General features: G+C 40.7%; 1 protein-coding gene across 1 annotated transcript in view; it reads left to right on the forward strand.

Moving 5' to 3' along the window:
- Positions 1-1841: 1841 nt before the first annotated feature.
- itga10 (integrin, alpha 10) overlaps positions 1842-25659 on the forward strand; it is a 34981-nt gene continuing 11163 nt past the window's right edge. The window contains exons 1-8 of the mRNA XM_034698637.1: positions 1842-2644; positions 10725-10836; positions 10950-11059; positions 11156-11244; positions 13985-14099; positions 14197-14324; positions 14906-15054; positions 23203-23353. Of these exons, the coding sequence (XP_034554528.1) occupies positions 2593-2644; positions 10725-10836; positions 10950-11059; positions 11156-11244; positions 13985-14099; positions 14197-14324; positions 14906-15054; positions 23203-23353 (906 nt within the window). The 5' untranslated portion in view covers positions 1842-2592. The remainder of the gene's footprint in view (positions 2645-10724; positions 10837-10949; positions 11060-11155; positions 11245-13984; positions 14100-14196; positions 14325-14905; positions 15055-23202; positions 23354-25659) is intronic.

Raw genomic sequence — 25659 nt, forward strand, 5'->3', positions numbered from 1 at the left:
TTCACACATTTGTCTCAGGTTGAATACTGATCTCTCCATACAGATGAGTGCCTGTCTGTATCTTGATATTTAATTTGAATGTGTATGAAGACTCTGCTGTACATCTAACTTTTTATTTCATTTTGTTAGATTTCATATGAATGCCCACCAAAAAGTTTAAACTCCACCTATGACCTATGACACATTGTGTCCTGTAGATGGGGACATTATCACCGTGGGAGAGACTCCCATTAGAAACAGTGTGCTGCAGGATTAAGAAAATTGCAAGTGTAAAAAAAAGTTAACATCATTGCACATGTTTGTCACATTTACTCTTTAATGTTAATGATTATTTTCTGTTAATGATGAAAATACAAGTTCCAATTATTCACACTGTAGTTGTAAGAGTTATTAAACACAAATGCCGCACTAATGACATTTTGCTTAAAGCTAGGGTTGGTAGTCATGGAAAACTAGCATTAATTTGAATGTAGCATTTCCTCAGGACTCCATCTAACCCCTCCCCCTCCCCTCGGAGCTCCTCCAAAACAACGGCCCCGCTCACATGCACGAGTGCCGCTGCTTTGCAACCATGTGATGGTGACTGATTAAAAAACCGGTCCTCAGCACATAGTTTGTGACTTGCTCTACATCAACTCATGTCTCACTCAGCGGTAGGAAAACACCAAAACATTATCATAGTGAAAGTTAAAAACACAAACATGAAATGTACGCGCAGGAGGCGGGCAGAACAGCAGGACGGGATTTGATTGGTTTTATAATTTGGCTCCTGATGGCAGGGATTGGTTGGTGTTTTCCCAGGTTTACTCTGGCTGTAGATAGCAGCTTTTTTTCACTCTTTTTTAAGAACACATTATGTATTGATTTCCCTCGGGACATAAAGATAATTTTAACCAGTATAACAAAAAGTGTATCTAAATCGGACTACAAACCCCAGCTTTAAGAGTAAATTTTACATTTACATCATTAGTATCAATTTTCTTGTTTCCCTCTAAAAAATCTAACATTTTGGCCTATCTTTGTTAATTTGGCAAACCTTCTGCATCATATGAGTAATCTCCATTCAGCTAACATTTCAAATTGTTATGCAGGACACACAGCATAAACTACTAAAATTACTGACTGCTTTTTTTCCCAGCGATTATTGACAGACAACACAGCACTTAATACTCTTATTAGTTACTCCTGCAGTACTGCAACAGCATAATCAAGAAAGTGCCACCCACAGTAAAACATCTAAACATATTCAATTGAGTTTAACATTCAGGCCTTTATTGGAACCATTAGTTGTATTAGTTCATGAGTACATAAAAAGTGAACTTAGAGTAGCTGTTAGCATTTATTTCAGAAGGTCAGAAAAAGTGTTTAAGTCTTCACAACCATCAGAGCACTCCTCCTGGACTGTTCAAACACACATTTTCTTAAAAGGGTACAGCAGCTGAACTGATTTTTAATGATTCATATATTCACTCATAAATTCATTCATAACTTAAGACAGAATAACTTTTGTGTGTGGCTTAGTGAGAATATATTGGAGCCTAAGATTTCCCTGTACACAAATAGATAAAATTACTTTATTCAGTGTCACATTAAAGCATAGAACCAGATGAACTGGACTCCACACATTTAGAGATTTATTGAGATATTCTCAAAGAAAACAAAAAAGACGATGAAGAAGGGAGCAAACTGAAATATTTTGAGAGAAAATCCTGAGACATGTTTGAGAAAGAGTGAAGGGGGGGTGAGTGGGTTTGAGGTTTGTCAAGAGAAGCAGTTGCTCAGAGAGGAGTCTGGTGGATGGAGGAGGACGCATGGAAGGAGGGAAGTTCTGAGGATAAATGCGCTCTTTCATTTCAAAGTGAAAGAAACTCGTCACTGGAGGCACATATTTACATGAATAGAAGCTCACTGGAAACGGCTGTTTTTGGATGTTCAGTATTAAGAAACCAGTGGATAGGACCATGGATACGAGGCACAGCAGCTCTGTACAAAGTTTCGGCCTAATGAGCGGAGTTTGATCTTCAAAGACGCGCGCCGGAGCCAGCAGGGATAACGCGTGGTGCCGAGTGACTGTTTAGGAAGGTGTTGCACATTAGTTATGGTTTAATGACTCTGAACTGCGGCCCCTTGTTTGACGGGACAGGTGCAGGATTTTCACGCTCTTACCATGGGTCACTGAGGTGTTAATTAGGGTTTTTTCTCTGTATCCTAAGGATCTTCTGATGCTCCGCAAGTTATCTTTTAAATGTGAGGTCGTTCAAATGTTGGAACTTTAAAAGGCTAAATTAAAGAAGTTTTCTTTATTTCAAGCCGTATTTAAATTCTCCGGACTGCTTTTGTCTTGTAAAGAACCTGACCTGAACCCCCTTAGGAACAGAAGATATGCCCCTGCCGCACCGTTTGCACGGATTTTACGCGTCTCTTGGGCAGAGAGAGCTGAAAAAGTAGCACGCGCTTGTTTCTGTGCGTGCGTGCGAGTGTGAATGTGCGGTGGACGCCGATTCACTGCATTTAACAGAACTAAGGAGAGACTACTTTGGAATCAGAGAAAATATTGGAAACTAGACGTGAGACTCTGAATCAGTTTCATAAATGGAGCTACATAGATACCTGTTGTACCTGGAGTTTATCTTCATTCTTAACGGTAAGAAGTACTCAGTTATAAGACCTATGTTTGTGTTCCAAATATATTTTTAGACTTCAAATATGATTTGTCTTTTTACTTCATTAACTGTGAATAGGTCTTCAATCATTGCACCAATTTGTGAACTTTGGGGAACTATATTATGTCAACCTCATTTGATTGATGCCTCTTTACTGCCCAGTTGCTCCCCTGTCCTTCAATTCTGTCAAGCTCAATGGTATGGTCCTTAACCTCCAGTACTTTTACACTTTAACAGACAACATATGTGAATATTGGTGTCATGCGTGCCTCCCTCAGGCCCAAAGCTTTGTTCTCTGTGTGACAGTAAGCGACTGACCATGAAAACATTCCTAACATGACTGTGTGCAGGAGAGTTAGGAGGCAGACACATTAAAACATATGGCCGCACTCCATTTGCCAAACACATCAAAGGTATAGGAAGTTGTGCATGAGTCCAACAAAGTAATGGTTCCTGGTTTAAAGTCCGATGATCCCGTAAATCTATCCGTTTTGTCAGTCCTAAGGAAATATTTCATTCTCTTGTTGGCGGCTTCCAGCTCTGCCAGGAGATGTCTGGAGCAATAGGAGAAATCTGCTGATGTATCCTCTGCCAAAAGGTTACTAGTTCATCTCCGCTTACAGCCGACTTCTCCTGACCTGTGCAGCAGTGTAACTCAACCTCACCGGCCATATCAGCCACTTTCATCGCTTAGAGTCTAAGCGACTACATGTCTACAGTTCCCCTAATAAGGCGTCTGTGCCATGTGCGTTTACTTCTTACTCATGTTCACTGTGGCCGTGTAGCCTCACACACCTCATTGGACCATTCCTGACCACCAGCAAGAAACCAAAGAAACAGACTATTGTTGTCTACCAAACCAAAGTGTTGATGTAGCTGATAAGCAGTTGTTTAACTGCAGCACATAGCCATGACATAACTGTAGATCAATAGGCTGAGATATTATGTCGTGTAAGGCATGTCAAGTTCAACCTGCTTTCTGGCTTTCTTGCCAAATTTTAACACGTAGACTGCAGAGTAATTATCCATGCAGCCAGTTTTCATGCTATGTAAAATGCCTCTCCTCCAACACGCATTAAGATCATTTACACTACATACTTAGACTGACATGCACACACAAACACACACACCTATTTACACATGCCAGCAGTCAAATGATGCCTGTGGTTAGGTTTTACACATTGCCTTTCATTTTCTGTTTAAATGGAGCATATACAGTGTAATTTTCTCTGTGTGACCTTTGATTTAATTTGTACTGTAGGTTATATGACTTCAGTTTGAGAGTTCCTGCATGTGTATGAGTATGCTACCTTGTTCATGTGTCATACATCAGCATATAGGTGAATGAGTGAGTATGTGTGTAATGTTAATGGCTTCAGCAGAGCTCCCCCAATGCAGCCAGCAGGCACCCCGTGTCTGTTACACCGTGCTATGCTTTACTGAGATGTTGAACGCAGGTGTGTGTGTTTGACTCAGTTCCACCAGTCGTTCATAAATTTACGCTATTATTCTCCCTGCTATCTTCTTCTGTTATTTCACTCTCCCATCATTCGCTCACTTTCATTCCTATCCCCCCCCTCCTCATCTCCCACCCCCATTCCCCCATGAGAGGGTGATAGAGATGAGAACAGACCACGGTGGAGATAATGGATAGAAAAGCTGTGAAAGTGGGTGAGAGGAGGTGAAGGGGGAGATGTTTGGGAAACATGAGTCGGTTATGAAGATGATAGAAACAGACGGTCAAGGAGACAACTCCGCTGCAGTTCACAGAGGTGCTACAAGGAGAGGATGTAAAGTAGAGAGACAGAAAAACATAGAGGAAGAGAGGGACACTCAAATATTTATACACTTCTATAAGAGTTGTTTCTCTAGAATCAAAACTTCGTAATGTGAAGTTACATTTCTGCACAATCTCCACAATACACATCGAGCAGTAGCGCCAAGTGCCTTGTGGTTTTGAGAATCGGGACCCAGTTTGGCTTGATACATGTTTGCCACTAGTTGTCATGGTGAAGCGTGGTCAGAGGGGCTGTGGTACTGTGTCATATATAAACCCCGAATGAAAACTGAACCAGAACCAGAGGAGGGAGGACAGGAAAGAGAGAACAGCAAATGATGGTACAGCTTTGTGGGAGTCGAAGATGCTGGGCAGGGAGTTGGGGCCTTGTGGTAGACTTACTTTGTGTTTACATGTGTGCTTGAGCGTATGTTATAGGAGAGGGGGTAAAAGAAAAGAGCAATTTATGGTTTATGAGAGAGTGAGTGAAATAGGAGAATGACATCAGTCAGAATGACATCAATGAAATGAGCTGCAAGGGTTGTTATCAGGGGCTCGGTTTGTTGTGGAAAGAAAGTCAGAATTGGAGAAGTTGGGGGATGTTGCCACAAGAAAAGGCAGAAAAGATTTACTACACTGCATCTAAGAGAGAACAGAAGAGAGTAACTTGTTACATACAGAGCTGGATAGCAAGATTTTTGTCCATTCTGGCTATGAAAATGAAAGATTTTATATAAAGGAATTACTTGATCCTTGCCTACGCACATTCCCATTGGTGAAGTGCATTAAACATCTGTGTAGACTCAGTCCGATGGCTGAATCTCTCCAAAGTCCCCCGATGATTTCAGAATTTAAGTATTGGAAGCTTGCATAGATCAGAATGAGCAGAAACAAGATTTAGAGTCTACAGCTTAATAAGTAGCATTGTGGGGCTCTACTGAGACACTGCTGGCAGTTAAACATGCTCAAAATAACAATACTAATATTCTAATGCTAGGAAGGAATAATGTTGACAGTGGTCGCCACCTTCATTTAACATGTTTGCTTGCTTATTCGAGAAGGTTTTTGCACATGATCAAGGTGTTTTTGAAAGTTTAAGGAATCACCAAGTTATTACAGCTCACCCAAAGGGGAACCAAATTCCTGGAAGTCATCCAATTGTCCTGAAGAGTTGAAACCACAAATATGAGCCTCGTGATGACAGAAGGTGAAGAGGTTTTGAAAGCCAGTAGACTTCATCCCCTGGGGATCATAACTCTTTGCCATTCCATTGAGTAGGTGCATAGCTACAAACTTTGGCTGACTGTAAAATCAGCAGGACACAACCTTATGGGAACATGGAGGTCAGTATTAAAATTTCTGTCCAACCAGGTTTTTTAAAATGCTTTAGATTAGACCAAACTGGTGAAACAAATGCTACAGTTATAATGCAACCCTTAGAGCCAGACTGCCAGCCTGGCCAATACAACCCACATCTTTTGTAGCGACAGATGTCCAGTGAGTAAATCTGTGTACAGGAGAAGGAGAAACTTGCCTGAAATTGTAATTATATCACAGAATGAAAACATCTGTTCTGGAGAGAAAATGGAAAAATTACAGTGTGTGAGAAAAGCAGGAGCAGAGATGGAAGAGAAACAGTGGACATATCTAGTTTCTGTCTCAAAACCTAGTGGAATCCCCCTCTGATTGGCCTGGCCGAGGTAACTGTTTGTGTGTCACTGTGTATTTGTTGGAAAGTATCTCTGCACAAGTGTAAGACTATAGTGTGTAATCACAGCTGCAGTGTCCTAGTCTTGTTCCCCATCCTGGACTACTTTCCTCAAGAGGACTTACGCTTGGAGTACAGTACAGTCGTAGAGTTAATGTAGACGGCCCCGGATGCTACTTAATTACATGTCAAGTCAAATTTATTTTGACAGAACACATCCAACACATCCTGCTTTTCAGGGATTCAAATAACATACTGTAGATGCACAAGAAGGACATGTTAAGTAACAACCGTCAAGAGTGGCACACTGATTCAACTGAAAATATGACTTTAAGATACCCTTTAATTTGAGTGGAATTAAAAGTCCTGATGAAGTGCCAAAGAGAATTTGTTTCTTTTTATGACCCTGACAACAACAGCCAGGATTTCAAGAAGAAACATACTTAAATTTTTCCACTCGTGTTATTTTTTGGTCATGCATTACAATTTTATGCACAAACATGCAGTGGACATGCACTTAAGGTGTCAGAGTATGGATGCTGCCAACAACCAGCACACCCCGAGAAGTTGGGGATTCGGTTCCCTCACTCAAGGCAGGCAAGTGAACTAGCACCTCTCCAGCCAACAGTCCACTTGCCATACTTCGTCCATACTGGGACTCAAACCAGCGACCCTCCGGTTCCCAACCCAAGGCCTGAGCTACTGCAGCCCCATAGTTATATAGTTTCAGCTGAAACTATAGACTGTAAGAAGTGGGCTGTTACATCATGTTGCTGTTTTAAAGTCATGATATAGATTTTTTGGATGTTGCCATCTTGTTTTGGGGAGGGTCGGAAGTGACCATATTTTCTTTAAAGGATGGAGCTGGCAAGGGTATCTGACAAATGCAAACTTGTCAAATTGGAACAGTAAGTCAAATGTACAGCAAGGTGAGAGCAAACTGCAGCACAGTATGGAGGACAATAGCTTACAAGGAAAAACAAAGATTGGGATGTTGTATTGATTAAAACTGGTGGTATAACTGGTAAACTCCATATAAAAGCCAAACTTTAGCATGTTAATTCAATCATTTGGATCACGTTAGTATACTTAGCATTAAGAAAAAGGCATCACCATAGGCTATTGTCGGCAGGTGCCATATTGGAAATGCTGAACTCAACCTAATTTCTGTCGAGCTAGTGTGAGGTAAGGAGGTGTTGAGCCTCCTCGCTAACAGTATGCCTGCCTGTCAATCAAGTCAGCTGTGCTTCTAGTTAGGCGAAACTCGTAATCTTATTACCTTCTAATAGGCTGAGTTATAAAATAATTCACCACCTGTTTAGTGTCCAGACCATAAACTGTATAAAATATGGACGTAGTATCCGTGACGTCACCCATTTGTTTCTGAAGAGCTGTTTTGAGGCCAATCGGCAGCCATATTGCTGCTGTCGAGCGATTGTGATGTAAAGAGGCGGAGTTTGAGCCTCCTAGCCAACAGCTACAGTGTTCCCGTCTGTCAGTCAAGTCAGCTGTGCCTCTCATTAGAAGACTCGTAATCTCAATATCTTCAAAATTGCCGCGTTAAGAAAAAAATTCACACCCCGTACAGTGTGTGCCGATCGAGAAATGAGCTATCCAGACTACACTCTTCTTTTGTACCAGGCTGTAAATATCAATCAATCAATCAATCTTTATTTGTATAGCAACAAATCACAACAAACGTTATCTCAAGACGCTTTTACAAACATAGCAGGTCTTGACCACTCTATGTCAAATTATGAACAGAGACCCAAATTCAAGACAGGGTAAGACTCAGTCGGACCCCACTTTAATCCATCATGAGCATTGCACATCGCAGTATTTAGCTAGTTACAGTGGTGAGGAAAAACTTCCTTTTTTAACAGGCAGAAACCTCGAGCAGAACCAGACTCATGTTAGACAACCATCATGCCTCGACCGAATTGGGTCTTGAAAGAGTGATAGAGGAGAGTAAGCGTCCAGCACGTTATTAATATGTTTATTTCTGCTGTAAAGATAGTCTTTTTTTTTTTAATTGGTGTGTATGTGGTTCATCCTTGATGTTCTGTAGTTTTTAACACTTCCGCATTGGACTCATATTTTTAGACCGGAGGTTACCGCTTGGTCAGACTGAAATAATTTTTTGTACCAGGCTGTCAACCCGTTTATTTTAGCTGTAAAGATCAGCCTTCTTGAATGAGTGTCTAAGTGGTTTCCAGTACTTCTGGAGCAAGCCTCAAGTGGACACTCGACGAACTGCAGTTTTTAGCACTTCTGCATTAGCCTGCCGCTTGGACATCACTGTGTGTAAGAATGGATTCTACCAGTGTGTTAAGACTCTTACTCATGTTGTCCACCAAGAGTGAATGTGATTTCTTGTTGAAAATATTTAAAAATGCAGTGAGAGATTGTGTACATGGTGAATTGTATTTATTTTTGAAATTTTCTAGGAACTGTTGATTGAATAGCCTTTATGTGGAGCACAGAAACTCAACAGTCAAATATTTTTTGTTTGTCTAGTCAGTTTATATTTCCAGCACATGTATTAAAGGACACATTTTATCTGTGCTGTGTATTTATGTAACATTGTGCACTCATTCTGGTGTTGGAAAACATATTTAGACTTCCCCCCCCTCAGACTTTGGTACAAATAAAATGTGTGTCTTACATTTGGCCAGTTGAAAAATGTTTTTAGCTGCTGACCTTCGTCATGTTGCAATCCTGCGTTTCTGTGTGTGTGTCTCTCTCTCTCTCTCTCTCTCTCTCTCTCTCTCTCTCTCTCTCTCTCTCTCTCTCTCTCTCTCTCTCTCTCTCTCTCTGTATGAAGGGCAGGCTTGTGTGTCATAACAGGAGGCTTACTATACTACATAGTTTTTTTAACCCACACCCTTCCTTGCCTTGCCTCGTCTCTTCCCTCTCCTTTCCCACTTTCCCCTCAGACTGAACTCCCTTTTTTCCTGGAGGTTGCCTCTGGTCAGTCTGTTTATCCATCTTCTTGAGCTCCCCCTCAGCTCCCCCCAATCCTCTGTCCTATCACCAAGAGGGAAAATAATAATCTGACTCTGCACTGTCGACATTAAGTTATGAACACAGTTTCCTACTCCATGTTTTACATGTATTTCATTTATTTAACAGTTCTTTAATATCGTTTGTATTACATTATATTCTTAATGCCTTAAAGCCTTTAAAAATGTGACATGTTAAAAAGATTGCTTGAATATAAATATGCTGTTACTAAAAGGTAGCCTATATAATTCCCTCATAAACATTGTCTTTACATATTGGATACATCTTGTTTATTTGTACTGATCTGGACTTGGAGGCAGATTGTGTTCATTTAAGGTTCAGAATTGAAATTAATGTGTAAATTTAATTGTATTTCTAAAAATAAATGTGTTAGTGTATACAGTTAACTATAAGACACACACATTTCTGCATCTTAAAACTGTTTAATGTTACAAGGTTACAATGTCATTTAGCAGACGCTTTTATCCAAAGCGACGTACATACGAGAACAAGAACAACACAAGCAAAGATCTAGACAAGAGGAAACAAGAGCAGTAAGAGTAACAAAGTGCTTCAAGTCCATTTGGATGCAGGTACTGCCAAGCAGTGTAAAGGCAATGCACAAAAGTACATTATTTTAAATTTTTTTGTAAAATAAGGAACATCTACAATGAAGCAACCAAACCATTTAAGACCTACCATTATCATCATCAACCATTAACTCGTCATCATCACAATGATGACCAAAGTACCAAGTGCTGGGTCACTCAAGAGCTGAACACAGATTCCCAGAGTAGAGCAGGACAGTGCAAGTCAACTGTAGCTGGACGACACAATCTGCCACTGGGGACAACAGTGGAGAATAGTCTAGCTAAGTGCATAGTGCTTCCTAAAGAGCTGGGTCTTTAGCTGTCTTTTGAAAGTAGAGAGGGACTCTGCAGATCGAATGGAGTTGGACAATTCATTCCACCATTTAGGGACAACAGAAGAGAAGAGACAAGCTAGTGATTTTGAGGCCTTATGTGCTTGAAGCACTAGGCGCCTTTCTGAGGCTGAGCATAGCGGGCGAGAAGGGCTGTAGACCTGGATTAAGGGTTCCAGGTAAACTGAAGCAGTTTTGGTTACTGCTTTGTAAGTGATGATTAGAGTTTTGTATCTAATGCGAGCTGCAACTGGAAGCCAGTGTAGCGAAATGAGCAGGGGAGTGACATGAGCTGTCTTAGGCTGGTTGAAGACCAGACGTGCTGCTGCTTCTGCTTCTTTGGTTTCCCTCATGCAAACCTTGATAAGTCCTCTTTGCTTGTGATTGGTTATTTCAGTCATATGACACAGGAACCAGGAAGTGATGTTGTAGTGAAGGTGATGAAGTTTGGAACCTGTAGAACATTGCACCATTAAGTTGCATTTACTCATCATTATCATGTGTGCAGAACTTTGCTAATTGTAGCTCTATATCAAAGAGACAGATATGATATATATGTTTGCTTGAAATACTGTTGACAAAATGTAAATAAAAGTCATCTTTCTGTCATGTTGCCACCTGTGTAATAATCTGTTTTGCTGTGTCTTTCAGAGTTATGTCAGTGTTTCAATATAGATGTCAAAAATCCACGCATCTTTGAGGGTCCAGAGGATGCTCTGTTTGGCTTCTCTGTGTTACAGCACGAATCAGACGGAGAGAAATCGTAAGTGTGTGGTGAAAGACAAAGAATGCAAGACACTAATTAAACATCAGCCACAAAGGGCATGAAAAAGACTGTTTCCTGTATAAATGACCAACTGTTTCACTCCATTGAAGGATGCTGGTTGGCGCTCCCTGGGACGGGCCACCCAACAATAGGAAAGGAGATGTGTACAAATGCGTTGTGGGAGAAAAGAGGAACTCAAAATGCAGCAAAGTGAATTTAGGTAAAAGAAATAAACACTGTCTAAAACATAAATTCTCATTTTGGAAGCACTCACATCATGTAAAATAAAATGAACTGCTCCATCTGTCTAACTCAGGCGAGACTGCTCTCCAGAACGTTTCTAAGAACCTGAGGAACTCTCACCTGGGAATGACCCTCACTCCTGACTCACCTGATGGATTCTTGGTTTGTTGAAATTACACTCTGTTTTTATTTGTGCTACATCTCTGGGATTTTATGTGTGGGAGACTGAGGGGATGTGGTGAGACCAGGTTGTGTTTGCTTGACTGTATTTCAGGGAATCAGCTCTGTCGGTGTGCTTTCATTTGAATTTCGTTCCGTTTTGTGTGCGGTTCACTGAGCACACAATTCCTGGATACCGTTTGAGATTCATGCTCACATTTACAAACAGAAAAATATTCAATCAGTTGCTCAAACAATCACCTGAATCCTAATTATTTATGTATTCACAGATAGTTCATGTTGCCTTTGATAAAATGTGAGTTCTGTGAAACTAATGAGAAACAAGTTATAGGTCAAGATTTGAGTCTTACAGATTTGAATAACAATTAAACTGGACAGTTCACATAGAAAACTGTAGTAAAAGGCATTTTTACTTATATACAGTATCTCACAAAAGTGAGTACACCCCTCACATTTCTTCTAAAGATGATGCACAAGAAAGTCCGCAAATAATTTGCTAAAAACAAGCAGACTAAGGACATGAATTACTGGAACCATGTCTTGTGGTCTGATGAGACCAAGATAAACTTATTTGGTTCAGATGGTGTCAGGCGTGTGTGGGGGCAACCAGGTGAGGAGTACATAGACCATTGTGTCTTGCCTACAGTCAAGCATGGTGGTGGGAGTGTCATGGTCTGGGTCTGCATGAGTGCTGTCGGCACTGGGGAGCTACAGTTCATTAAGGGAACCATGAATGCCAACATGTACTGTACTGTGACATACTGAAGCAGAGCATGATCCCCTCCCTTCAAAAACTGGGCCCCAGGGCAGTATTCCAACATGATAATGACACACACGTCCAAGAAGGCCCCTGCCTTGCTAAAGAAGGTGAGGGTAAAGGTGATGGAGTGGCCAAGCATGTCTCCAGACCTAAACCCTACTGAGCATCTGTGGGGCATCCTCAAATGGAAGGTGGAGGAGCACAAGGTCTCTAACCTCCACCACCTCCTTGATGTCATCATGGAGGAGTGGAAGAGGACTCCAGTGGCAACCTGTGAAGCTCTGGTGAACTCCATGCCCAAGAGGGTTAAGGCAGCGCTAGAAAATAATGGTGGCCACAAATATTGACACTTTGGGCCCAATTTGGACATTTTCACTTAGGGGTGTACTCACTTTGTTGCTGGTGCATGGTTTAAACATTAATGGCTGTATGTTGAGTTATTTTGATGGGTCTGCACTGACTACTTTACATTATATCAAAGTGTCATTTCTTCAGTGTTGTCACATGAAAAGATATAATTAAATATGTGCAGAAATTTGAGGGGTGTACTCACTTTTGAGATACTGTATGTGTTAAGCCTGTGAGCTACTTCAACTAAACAACTGTAGTCCACTGCAATTGATTAATTTTGCTGTCAGTTCTCTTTTTACTCTTTATTCTGCCTCACCTTCTTCTCCCCTCAAAGCTTTGATCAGATCAAGTTTCTTTTCCTCGCAAAATTTTGTTTTCAGCTCAATTTTTTTACAGGAGTATAGAAGATAAAAATGTTGTGTCTTTGATAACAAGTTAAAGTCATATCTTTTAAGAAGAGGTAACTCTTGACTGAGACAAATCTAAGAAAAAACAAGTGCAAGTCCTGACTTTGGAAACTTGTGGCTTCCAGAGGAACTGGCTTCCAAAGAAACACTCCTGCCTCCGCCACTAAGCAGATATGTGTTTTAATGTGTGTGTGTGTGTGTGTGTGTGTGTGTGTGTGTGTGTGTGTGTGTGTGTGTGTGTGTGTGTGTGTGTGTGTTTTAATGTGTGTGTGTGTGTGTGTGTGTGTGTGTGTGTGTGTGTGTGTGTGTGTGTGTGTGTGTGTGTGTGTGTGTGTGTGCACGTGCCCTTATGTGTTTATCCTAACCCCAGTGGTCAGGTCTAAAACTGGATCGGAATGCGTCTCCGGCCCTTTGTTAATGACAGACCTACCAAAAGCCATAGCACCTCATGCTTTTCTCCATCTTCTCTCTCCTTGCTTTCTCTCCTCCCTCTCTCTCCATCTTTTCTCTTTCTGCCTGTCTGTCTGTGTGCCTGAGGAGAAACCATCTATAATGACAGGGCGAGCAAAACCAGGATGTTTCTCTTTCTCTTATTCTACCCATATTTCACCCCGTTCTTGGTCTCTCTCTTTTGTCTCTCTTCTGAGTTTCTCTTTTATCTCCCCTCTTGCACTCTCCCGCTCATTGCTCCCTCTTGGTATGAAAGCCAAATAAACAGCATGCTTTGAAGACCAAAATATTTTTATATGATGCCCTCCTACCCCACACCCTCCCCCTGCATTTAACACAATCTGATTTAAATTGCCTCACTGGTCTGGTGCTCTGGCTCTGTAAAACCACTCATGACAGCAGTGACTGCCAACATGTCAACAATAGTCTCTCTCTCTCTGCCTCTCCCTTATTTTTCTATCCCCCAAACCACACTATTGTAGTTTTTCCATGAGTTATTCCCTCGTATGACTTGTTTTCTTTTGGTTCCACGTCTCACATCTCATTTTCTTTTTTTTTCTGTTTATTTGAGGGTCATACGTCCACATTTGTCCATATCTTAAAACCCTTTGATAAGAACAAAATTACCACCGACACAAGATGAAAACATAAACACTTAAAAATATAACTCACTCAACTCGCTATAGTTGCTCCTGAAGTTGCCTCACACTTGAGACAGATGTTGATGTGTGTGTTTGTTTGTGTTTTTTGGCAGGCATGTGCCCCTCTGTGGTCCCAGGAGTGCGGTACGTCTATGTTCAGCACCGGCATCTGCGCCTCTGTCAGTGATGACCTAGAACCAAGAGAGACCATCGCTCCAACAGCGCAAAGTAACCACACATTTGCACAAACACACTTAAGCAGAGAAACACACAGCACAGGCCTGCGTTAGCTAACCAAATATTTTTACACTCCCACATGTGGCAGGGTGCTCCACATACATGGACATTGTGATCGTGCTGGATGGTTCAAACAGTATCTACCCCTGGTACGAGGTGCAGAACTTCCTCAGCAACATCCTCAGCAAGTTCCACATCAGCTCGGACCAGATGCAGGTAAAAACACTAGTTGTTGTGTAATTGCACTGCCTGTAAATAATATTTATATTAGTAATGGAAACTTGTGGGTTTGAATTTTAGTAAGTCTCCAAATCAAACCTCTGGAACCCCTTAGCTTTTGCCCAGAACAGAAAGACAAGCCAGCCCCCAGAGTGAAAACATGCATAGAGTGACACGTATAAAGAGCTGGTTTGGCAGATATGACCAGAATGAATTGCTCTAGTAATGTAAGGGGACATGAGCCGAGCTAGCTTGAGGTTGGGGGAGGAATGGGGACTTTATTCCTAGCGAAACAACAAGAGGAGTGAGAGGAGGTTTGGGTTTTGAAAAGGGAGGGTGGGGGGTAAGGGGTAGCAGGCAACGTGAGGTGAAAAGGAAATACTTCTGGTTTCTGAATGAATTCAAAAATTCCCCAGTGCACTGTTTGCGTAAAGAACAGGATTGGTACTTAAAGAGATATTTCACTCCAGAAACAAGAGTCTCAGATGTTTCTTTCCACAAGTATGTGTCTGTACAACCATGTCATGTGGCATTTTAATAATACTTATCAATGTCTGCGTGTGTGTGTGCACATTCAGGTTGGCATTCTACAGTACGGTGAGGTAGCAGTCCATGAGTGGTCTCTGAAGGACTACCAGACCACACAGGAGGTGGTGGAGGCTGCCAAGAACATCAGCAGACAGGAGGGACGAGAGACACGTACTGCATATGCCATCCACATGGCCTGGTAAGCATGTCAATCACTGTCACTTCACTCTTACTGGCTGATGTTCTTTCTACTCAAACTTGCTGAATCTTTGTCTCAGCTATTGGAAAATGTCTGTCTGTTTAGATAAAACATTCTCATGGTTTCATTTCCTGATATAGTTTTTTATAATATGTACAGTGTTCCAAATTATTATGCAAGTCCCATTTTTGTGATTATTTTAAGAAATATGTTAACAGTCATTTTCAAAGTGGTTAGGAAGTCAGATAGTGAATATATTTCCTCAAATGTGTAGTTAGAATTATGCTTTTCAAAGTACGTTGGCTGTATTTTCAGATAAATGCAGAATCTGCAGAAATTAGTGTGCCAAATTATTAGGCAAGTTGGTGATAAGAGCATATAACTGGTGAAAATCAAAAACTAGGCACTGTTTTAAACTTTCTATTGATAGAAAATATTAATATTTACTACAACTGTATTCAAGCTTCAACAAAAACAACAATTTTCTTTACATTTGTATATAAAATAAAACTGTTAATGTCTTTGAAACATTTCAAATATAAAGTGTTTCTCAAATGTCCAATATGACCTCCTTTTCTAACTGTGAGGGTCAGAGGTCACTGGTAAACAGATTTAGTGAGGTTTCTGATGACTTCTCTGCTGACACTGTGTGCTGCAACTTGTATGACAATGCACCGTCACATGCCTCACCTTATTCCCAGGACAGGATGGCATCTCAGGGGTTTAAAGACAATCGCCTCATGAACTGGCCTTGAGAACTTGTGGTCAATAAGAAATATGATAATTTACATTGATGGCAAGAAATACAGCTCAAAAGAGCATCTTTGGAAAGTCATACATGAACACTAGCGTCTTCTTCACTTTAGAGGATTGACTTTTCCTCCATGGAAGGAAACTGTTACACCATCCTGAATCTGGAAAGGACCAACAAGTTCATCATTAACAATGACAGCCCAGAATATAACACCAACGCTTTGTAGACATCGCAGTCGAGTTGGAGTCAAATAGGGCTATCCATTGTGTACTAACCCTACCTCTGAACTACACAACTGATGGTCTCAAACACATTAAGAAGGCAGGTAATTCTACAAATGAACTCTTGACAAGGCTCATGTTAATTGGAAACCATTCCAGGAGACCACTTCATGAAGCAGACTGAGAGAATACCAAGAGTGTGCAAAGCTGTCATGAAAAAGGAGGCTACTTTACAGAATCTAAAATATAAAACATATTCTGGTTTGTTTAACACTTTTTTGTTAATTAAATAATTATTTCATAGTCTTCGGTATTAATCTACAGTGTTTCAAATGATTAAAATAAATACAAACCCTTGAATGAGAAGGTGTTTCCAAACTTTTGACTGGTAGTGTATACGGATATCTGTCCAGGTTGGAACAAAAATATTAATGCATGTCTTCAAAAAGTAGAAAATGTTGTCTTATCAGATCAAGCATAGGGAATATTTTTTATTATGTAAAATATGTAGAATGTATTATTATTAGTATCATTATTTTTATTTTTATTATTTTAAATCATTTTTTAAATTATTATTATTTATTCATTTTTTTATTTACAAATTGTTTCTTTTTATTATATGACAAACTTTTTAGAGGAAATATTTGATATCATACTCTTGATTGAAGCCTCTCAGGTTAAAGTCTAGAGAGGGAACATATTCAAACTCTCCCTTTGGAGTAGGAGGGTGTTTACATCTCCTCCTCTTCTCAGGGGATTGAGTTGCTCGATCCTTATGGCATGGATCTGCTTGATGTTTTGATTGCTCTGCACCTGTGTGATGTGCATTTAACTACCCAGTTTTTCAAAGCTACAGTATGATCCCATCAGTCTCCCTCTGATTTGAGTACTTACTCAGCTTAAACACTGTAACATAAAGCAGATGAACTCAATATTTTGATTAAAACAATGTATCGACTTCTCCCTTCTTAGCTTCTAGTAACACAAAGGTATAACAGTGTCATGAATCCAGAGATCTTACAGTTGTTTTAGCATCTCTCAGCCATTGTTTTGGTTTTAGGCCTTGTCACGTTACTGTTTTTTGTGGCTGTAGCAAAAAAAACATGAGCCGCTAGCTCATTTTAGCAGTTACATCAACAAATATTTCCATCAGGCGTTGGTGAAAGCAAGCTTGAAGGGGAGTTGAATATAGGACACAGACACTGCTCAAAATAAATGCAACTGTCGCTTGTGTCAGCTGCATGAGGAGAACACAACTGTTTTGGTATCACAGTTGCCATACCAACCTAGAGAAGTTGGTAATCACTGGGTGCATTTGAACCAAAAAGTGAAAAACACTCTAAAAGGCTTTTTTTTTTTGTTCTTTGGCTCAGCACGGCCAATAGGAAGGTTGAAGAGACAGCAACCAGCAGATGGCATAGCAACCCAAATACACCAATAAAAACAACAAGAGTGAAGGCACCGTGGTCGGAACTGTTTGTTGTGTGTTGTGGGTTTCATCATAAAAGCGAAGTTGGAAAAAAAATGTGGACGCCATTGTTATCATAGAGCTAGCTAGTGCTGCATTAGCTCAGGTGCTCAACCAATCATGATTCACTAAAACCTGAAACTAGCCCTTTACATAACACTACTCAAGTTTTTTTTTCTAGCTAGGAGAGCTGAAAACTTTTTTTCAAACAATTAAACACTTCCTCAAGTTTGTAAAAAGCCATAAAATTGTCATGTTTACACTTCGTAGCTGCCCCGCCAAAAAGAGTGTTAATCATCTTGAAAATACACTCCTACTACTTTCTCTTGTTTGTTTTTTTTCCAGATTCTCTTTGACTTTCCTTTGTTGGAGGTTGTTAGGCAGGGAACCCAAGTCTAAAGAAACTATTCTATAGGTTGAGGGTCAGCAGCTTAATGAAAACCTCCAAGTCTTAATATATCTTTTTCTCTTTCAAAATAAAATTCCTGCTTTATTAAAGTCATACCCACAGAGAGCACCACACCCAGACCTGATGTGTGGCCACCACTTCCATTTTGGGATGTGTATCTTGGAGATCTTGGAGAGCTGTTTAACTTCTCCACACACACATGCATGCACACATGCATGCACACACACACGCACGCACGCACGCACGCACGCACGTACGCACGCACGCACGCACACACGCACGCACGCACGCACGCACACACACACACACACACACACACACACACACACACACACGTACAGGTAATTTGAGAGTTCCTGTTTTCTGTTACGCTCAAAGGTAAAAGTTGGAGAAGTTTAGGAGGAACATTTAAAAGGTAGTTGAAAAGCAGTGACTGGAAAATAGAGCCAGTAAAATAGTGTAACTGTGGCATTAAAACACCACTGACTGGAAATCCAGACGCTACTGCATATTTACTTTTAACCTTTTCTACCCTGTGACATGCTGCACACACTTATCAGCAGTCATGACAGTAAACACAGAAGCTTTATGCTCTCACGTTTCTTCAGAATTAAGATATAAACTGGTCATACTTTGTGGAAACATGTTTATTTTATTAACAAGAGGAGGAAATATCAAAATACTTCAACTTTTTAACAGCACAACTTCTCTCTGACACACCTTACTGTACGGATTGGCACAAAGCAGCACTGGCACCAGGCAGGAAAGTGACGGGGTAGAAAAACAGTGAGATTAGCTGAGCTGGACTAGTCGACTGCTGGCTCAGCACAGCTGCAGGTGTGGCACACACTGACCCAGCCTGGTCAGCCAAGTAGCGCTCCTGCAGCTGTAAAAATACACACACAGCAGACACTTACAGCACACACAGACACTAACACACATGCAGACACATATTAAGGACTTACACCATGCACTCATTCGAATACACACTTTGTATTACTATATTTACATGAGCTGACTGCTTTCATTCCCCGCCCGCCCTAACCTCAACTTTGACCCTCTCCCCTGCATTGTTGACCTTTGACCTCTACCCTGACCCTACCTTATTATAAACTTAACCCTAAACCCAAGCACTTTGCTAACATAGCTAAAAATACTTGTCCCTTGAGGCTTTTCATGAATTTATTATGGTGTGAAGAAGTAGTTCACACTCACACAGAGCTGTAGATGTAAGACAGACTTTACCTGACTGGGATTGACTTAGACCAGACTGACTTGATCTTGACTGTTGAGAACTTACAGGAACAAATTAATGTTTTCTAACTGGTTAGCTCACTCGAGCTAGTAGAAATAAAATCCACCAAATCGTCTGCTTTTTGAGGAGAAACTTGGAAGGGCTAAGGAAGTGCAATGATGATTTGATAAACAAGGCGGCGGAACATAAAAACATAAAATGCTTTTAAGAACAGTTTACCATGGAAAGGATCTCCAACGGAGAACACAGAACCACATGGAGGCAAGATGAGCTCAACTAGCTTACATTAGCAGATTAGAGATCTGCAGCCTGTTGCACCAACTGGGTGTAAATTAAAACATAGCCTAGTTTGATCATAATTTTCATTTAGGATGAAGTTTACACTCTACAAACGTTTTGTGCGTTGCACCAGCTGAGATTGTTCCAACGTCAGCCTAAGTTGCAACTTAATTCTTAAACTTAGCTCCTAGTGGGTGTAAAGTCCTCCGTAGAGTATATCGGCTGCCATGGCGCGTCGTTTTGAAAGGTGGGATTATTTGGAGGATGAGGAGATACAGAGGGTTCTCCCAGCTAGATTATGTCTGCAACGCGTTATTCGCAAGAGATTACATCCTTTGGAAAAATATGATGACCAAGATTTGCGCTCCTGAGTATTAACATATGTTATAGTTAATATTTTTTCCACTCAATGTCACTTTTATTATACACACCGTAGATTAAGGATTAAGTTTAGGCTATCGTTATCACCATACTTCAGTTTGTTTCCGCTGTTGGTCAATTCCGAGAAGGTTTGGCACGAAAGATAACAATGTTACAACCTCTGCATCAAAATCGGTGCTTTCCTCTGATTGGCTGCTGGAAGTGTAAACATCATATCTGTTACAATGTTGTGGTTAGTTTGGACGTTACGTCTAATAGTTAAGATGAACCTTACGTCTCTGTGGTGCAATCAAACAATGACACAACTTAAGTTACAAACTAACTAGTCTCAACGTATGGTTTAGGTTGGACTTTACACCCTAACTTAGGACACAACTTACACACAGCTAGTGCAACAGGCTGCTGGACAAGAACTCTACATTGAGGGCCGACTCACAGAAAATAATTGAGACAAAACATTTGACAGCATAGTGTTTGAGTTGATGCAGCAGAGCAAAGTAATTCAAACCCGAAGTTGTGACTCTTTCAAATCCTACATCTAAGATGAAAGAGACAAAAAATAGAGCAGTTCACAGGCTGAACAAAGCAACCAGGCTTGAGTATTAACACATGATGTGTTGTAATATTGACAGAAACCTTCTTGAAGTCCTCTTGCTGTTGTGGGATTTACTCACAAAGCCTTTGCATATCATACATATACAGTAAATATAAATGTCTTTGTTTGTTTTGTTTTTTTGTGTGGGTTTTTTTATTATTTTTTTGGGGGGATGGTTGTTTTTATTTACTGCTTTTATACACATTAAGGCCACAAGTCAATGAATTTGCCTATTTTCGTACTGGACTAAGCTAGGCAGACTGTTCACCCTGTTCCCAATCCTTGTGCTAAGCCAAGCTAATTGCCTGATTTCAGACTCAGTATCTAAAGGACTTGATCTCAGATTCAAAAAGAACTGTGTTCAGGCAGTTCAAGAGGAAAAACACTGACACCCAAATGCCTCCGAGTACAGACATGGTATTTGAGGTTACAAAGTGTCTTTGAACCAGCACACAGTGCAATGTTGACGTGTAAATGACAGTAATGGAGTATACAGAGGACACTTTGAATTCAGAGTAGATGACAGACTGATGCATGAACTTCAAACAACCCTCCACAATTGGATCAGCCTCTGATTTTTATACATTGCTCCACCCGTCTGAGATGTTCTCACTCACTCGTATACTAACACACACACACTGACTGCTGCTCCGCCGTGTCATTACCACACTGCTGTGACTCCATAAAATGGGCTGTAAATACTACCAGGCCTCCCAATTAGCATCACTCACTTTCTCTCCTCTTTCATCTAACCCTCTCTCTGTCTCATGTTCCTGTTTACCATCTTTCATCCCTCCTTACCTGTTTACCTCTATATCTATATTTTCTCTTCAAGACGGATTTCTCTCTCATTTCTCTCTCATTTCTCTCTCTTTTCTCCCCTTCCCTTATTTAATACCTCTCTCTTCACTCTGTCCCACCAGTTTTATTACATTGTTTATGCCACACACTTACAACACCACATCAGAGCTGGATATGCAATTCCAAGTTTTAATGTTTGGCCTCATTTAACCATCTTTTATTGTTCTATTTAATTTGAACTGCTTTCTCTCTCTGCCAGTTGCAGTCTCTCTTTTCTCCATCTCCCTTTTCTGACGCTATTTTCCTTACATTTCTAGACCTTATATTTTCCCTCTCTCCCTCTCTCTCCCTCTCTCTCCCTCTCTCTCCCTCTCTCCCTCTCTCTCTCCCTCTCTCTCTCTGCACCCTATGTAATTTGCAGTCTGCATAGGGGAAACGGTTGTTTTTAACTCTGAGTTTCTTGCGGCTGACCACAATGTTATATTTAGACAAGGGCTGGAGTTTAGCCTGAAAATGACTGAGTTCTCTTGCAGTGACTACTCTCCACAGTTTACTGCGTTTGTGTGTGTTTGCGTGTTTCTGTGTGTGTGAGTGTGTTGGTCTGAGGCTTACCAAACCTATTCAACGCTTGAAGCAGGTCCCGCTGAAAACAGGTTTCCTGCAGACAAACGGGGTGTGGCCGGGGTCCGTTTGTGTTTGTCATTTAGGTTTCCTCTCTGTATCATGGCTCAGCTGGATGGGAATGCACAGATGCGGTTGCTGTGTGCAGTGACAAATGCAGGCTGCACGCACTGGCCAAGTTGAGTCAACTGGTGGCTAATGTATGTGTGTCATGTTGACTAATGATGTCCTGAAAGGTCCAGTTGTGATTTGGATGATGTACACTACCAGTCAAAAGTTTAGAAACACCTTCTCATTCAATGGGTTTAATTTATTTTAATTATTTTCGACATTGTAGATCAATACTGAAGACATCAAAACTAGTGTATAATATGGCTCTGCCATAATATGGATTACAACAGCAGTCAAATAGGGCTATCCATTGTGTACTAACCCTACCTCTGAACTGCCTTTCCGGGTTAGAGCTGCACTGTCTGTTGAGCACTTTAAAACACTACTGAAAACCCATCTTTTCTCCTTGGCATTCAGTCCCAGCTAAGCAAGAATCCTTGGCTTTTTAGTTTTTTACTCTTTTTATTTCCTAAATTGAGCTCTTACTTTTCTTTTATTGTTTTATTTATTGTTATATTTTTGTATGATTAGATTAGATTATATATATTTTAATAACTCTACGGCACTTTGGTCAGCTGAGGTTGTTTTAAATGTGCTTTATAAATAAAGCTTGACTTGACTTGACTTGACACAACTGATGGTCTCAAACACATTAAGAAGGCAAGTAATTCCACAAATTAACTCTTGACAAGGCTCATGTTAACTCAACCATTCAAGGAAACTACCTCATGAAGCAGACTGAGAGAATACCAAGAGTGTGCAAAGCTGTCATGAAGGAAAAAGGGGGGCTACTTTACAGAATATTAAATACATATTCTGGTTTGTTTAACACTTTTTTGTTAATTAAATAATTCCATATATGTTCTTTCATAGTTTTGATGCCTTCAGTATTAATCTGCAGTGTTTAAAATATATAAAATAAATACAAACCCTTGAATGAGAAGGTGTTTCCAAACTTTTGATTAGTAGTGTATGTCCAGTTTCTTTCTGTTCTTCTGGACTTTCATTTTCTCAGGGAAGCTCTTGAAACTGTATATTATCACAAAGGTGGAGTTTATTTGAGGTGTTGGAAAATCAAGTAGCTCACTCTCTCTGAATCCTCCCTCTCTCACAGCTTTTACTCCTTGTATGTTTACATTTTCTTTTCCTCTCTTTCATTTTTTCCATCAAGTGTTCGTGTGCCTGAAAATTCACCATGTGTGTTTAAGCAAACCATCATGTCATTTTCAAGTCTGTCCTTTCTTTCTTTGAAGCACGGAGGCGTTCAGTGCTGAGCGAGGAGCCAGAGATGGAGCTACCAAGGTGATGATTGTAGTGACAGACGGAGAGTCACATGACGGGGAGGAGCTACCAGATGCTCTGATAGAGTGTGAGAACAGAAACATCACCAGATACGCCATCGCTGTGAGTACATCAAATCACACTTTAAGAATCGGAAACCTAAAGGTATAATGATTTCAAACCATGAGTTTTATTTCCTCATGAAGCGCAAAATGTTGATGCAGGAGCTTTTTTTCTACCATGAAATGGTGAAACTATTTTGGGGTACACACATCAACCAACCCACATTATTAGTGGGGTGTGTGTGAAGCAACCCTGACATTCCTCACACATTGTTTGAACATGATATGGTGATACATATACACCCTCAAGCGACCACACAATACTGCCACCACTCCCCCCAAAATGACATCTCCAAATTACCAAATGAACCCCTTGGGTGAACTGAAATAGCCTAGTGGGAACAAAAACTCTTCCTCTCTGGCCCCACCCTATCCTCCCTAAACACACAAACACACACTGATCAGTGGCATGGGGTAGTGTCAGAGGAGCAGACAGACTCAAGTGGCAGGGCAAGCTGCTGACCCCTCCCTTCCCAACAAACGGGTTGGGTAACCTCCAGACTCCACTGGGACCACAGAAGAAGAGAGCATTAGCCAACATGACGGGGGAATAATGGCACAGTGCCACTATACAAATATGTAGACAGTGAAGATCAGATGTACTTTGTGATCTGTTGATGGAGAAGTTCAGTTAGGTCATAACTTGGTCACGATTGAATTGGGTAGTCCTGATGTTTGACTGAGTATTGAATCTGATAAGTTTGTCTTGTGAAAAAGATTTACTGGAAGATGAATTTGTCAGTGTCCTTAATCTGTCTCACTTAAGTCAGTTACTGGCAAATTAAATGCAGTCTGTCCTCTTAGGATCTTCAAATCAGATGATCCTGATGTTGGCCACATGACAAGATGTGTTGATCCTTATACAAAAGTTATTGCTGGAGGGGTAGTTTTTGATGTTTATTTCTCCAGATTTTGAGGTTTTTGCTTACAATGTTAATAATAATAATAATAATAATAATAATAATAATAATAATAATAATAATAATAATAATAATAATAATAATAATAATAATAATAAGGCTCTTTCCAGTCCTAAAGTGACGGATTAGAGTGAGTATGCTTGGCGGAAAAGGTGAGTTTTGAGGCAGGATTTGAAGGCGGTGGGAGAGGTGGATTTTTGTAAGTCCTGGGGGAGAGAGTTCCAGAGGCAGGGGTCCGAGCAGCTGAAGGCTCCTGACCCCCTGGTGGTCAAGCGAGCAGCTGGGAGGGTGAGTTGGATGGAAGAGAAGGACCTGGGACTACAGGTGGGTATTTTTGTAAGGAGGAGGTCAATGAGGTACTGAGGAGCTTGGTTGTTGATGGCCTTGTAGGTGAGGAACAGAATCTTAAAGATGATGCGGTATTTAATGGGAAGCCAGTGGAGTTGCTGCAGGACAGGCGTGATGTGGTTGGTGGAGGGGGTTCTGGTGATTATGCGAGCAGTGGAGTTTTGAACCAGTTGAAGTTTATGGATGGATTTGTCGGGTAAACCAAAAAGAAGGGAGTTGCAGTAATCTAGGCGGGAGGTTACCGGGGTGTGAACCAGAGTGGATGTACTGTATGGGGAGAGAGATGGACGCAGGCGAGAGATGTTACGGAGATGGAAGTATGCTGACCGGGTGACATTAGTGATGTGGGACTGGAATGACAGTGTACTGTCGAGAAAGACACCCAGACACCCAGTTAAGCAATAGAGGTGAGGAAAATTAAGTTTGTGATGTTTAAGAAGTGGAGGAGTCAACCTATGAAGTATTTATATTCTACAGCCGTGTTAGATGTGTTTTGAAGGTATTTATTTAAGACTCATTTATCCAGGGAAAGCCTCCTTGAGATTAGACATCTCTTTGACACAAGACTCCTGACCACGATTAGCAGCAGCACATTCCAACAAAGTTACTGACATACAACACATAACAATCTCACACACATGTCAACATATTCAGGACCACATAACAGAGAGTCAAAAGTTAAAACATCCACAACCCAATGCGACCTCCTCCAACACCTTCAATCTATTTTTTTGAAACATTTAGTAACCAGCTCTCAGACTGATATCCTCCGGCAGCAGACTCCAGTCTTCAGGAGCAGCGTACCTAAAACTCTTTACCTAATTTTATGATGCACTCTGGAAAAAGAAAGCAAAAATAAGTCTTGTGAGTTGTTCACAGGCTTAAGCTAAAAACACTGTGAAACTTTAAACTACTGAATCTGTATAGCTGAGTACCACCAGAGAAATTGCTGAAATTGTGTTTTTGTTTTGTAATTTGTGCAAACTGACTCCTCAAAAGGGCAGAAAAACAGTGGAAACAGTGAGAGGATATAGGCTTG

Source organism: Notolabrus celidotus, chromosome 12, assembly GCF_009762535.1.
Source record: "Notolabrus celidotus isolate fNotCel1 chromosome 12, fNotCel1.pri, whole genome shotgun sequence".
In the NCBI taxonomy this organism is placed as follows: Eukaryota; Metazoa; Chordata; class Actinopteri; order Labriformes; family Labridae; genus Notolabrus; species Notolabrus celidotus.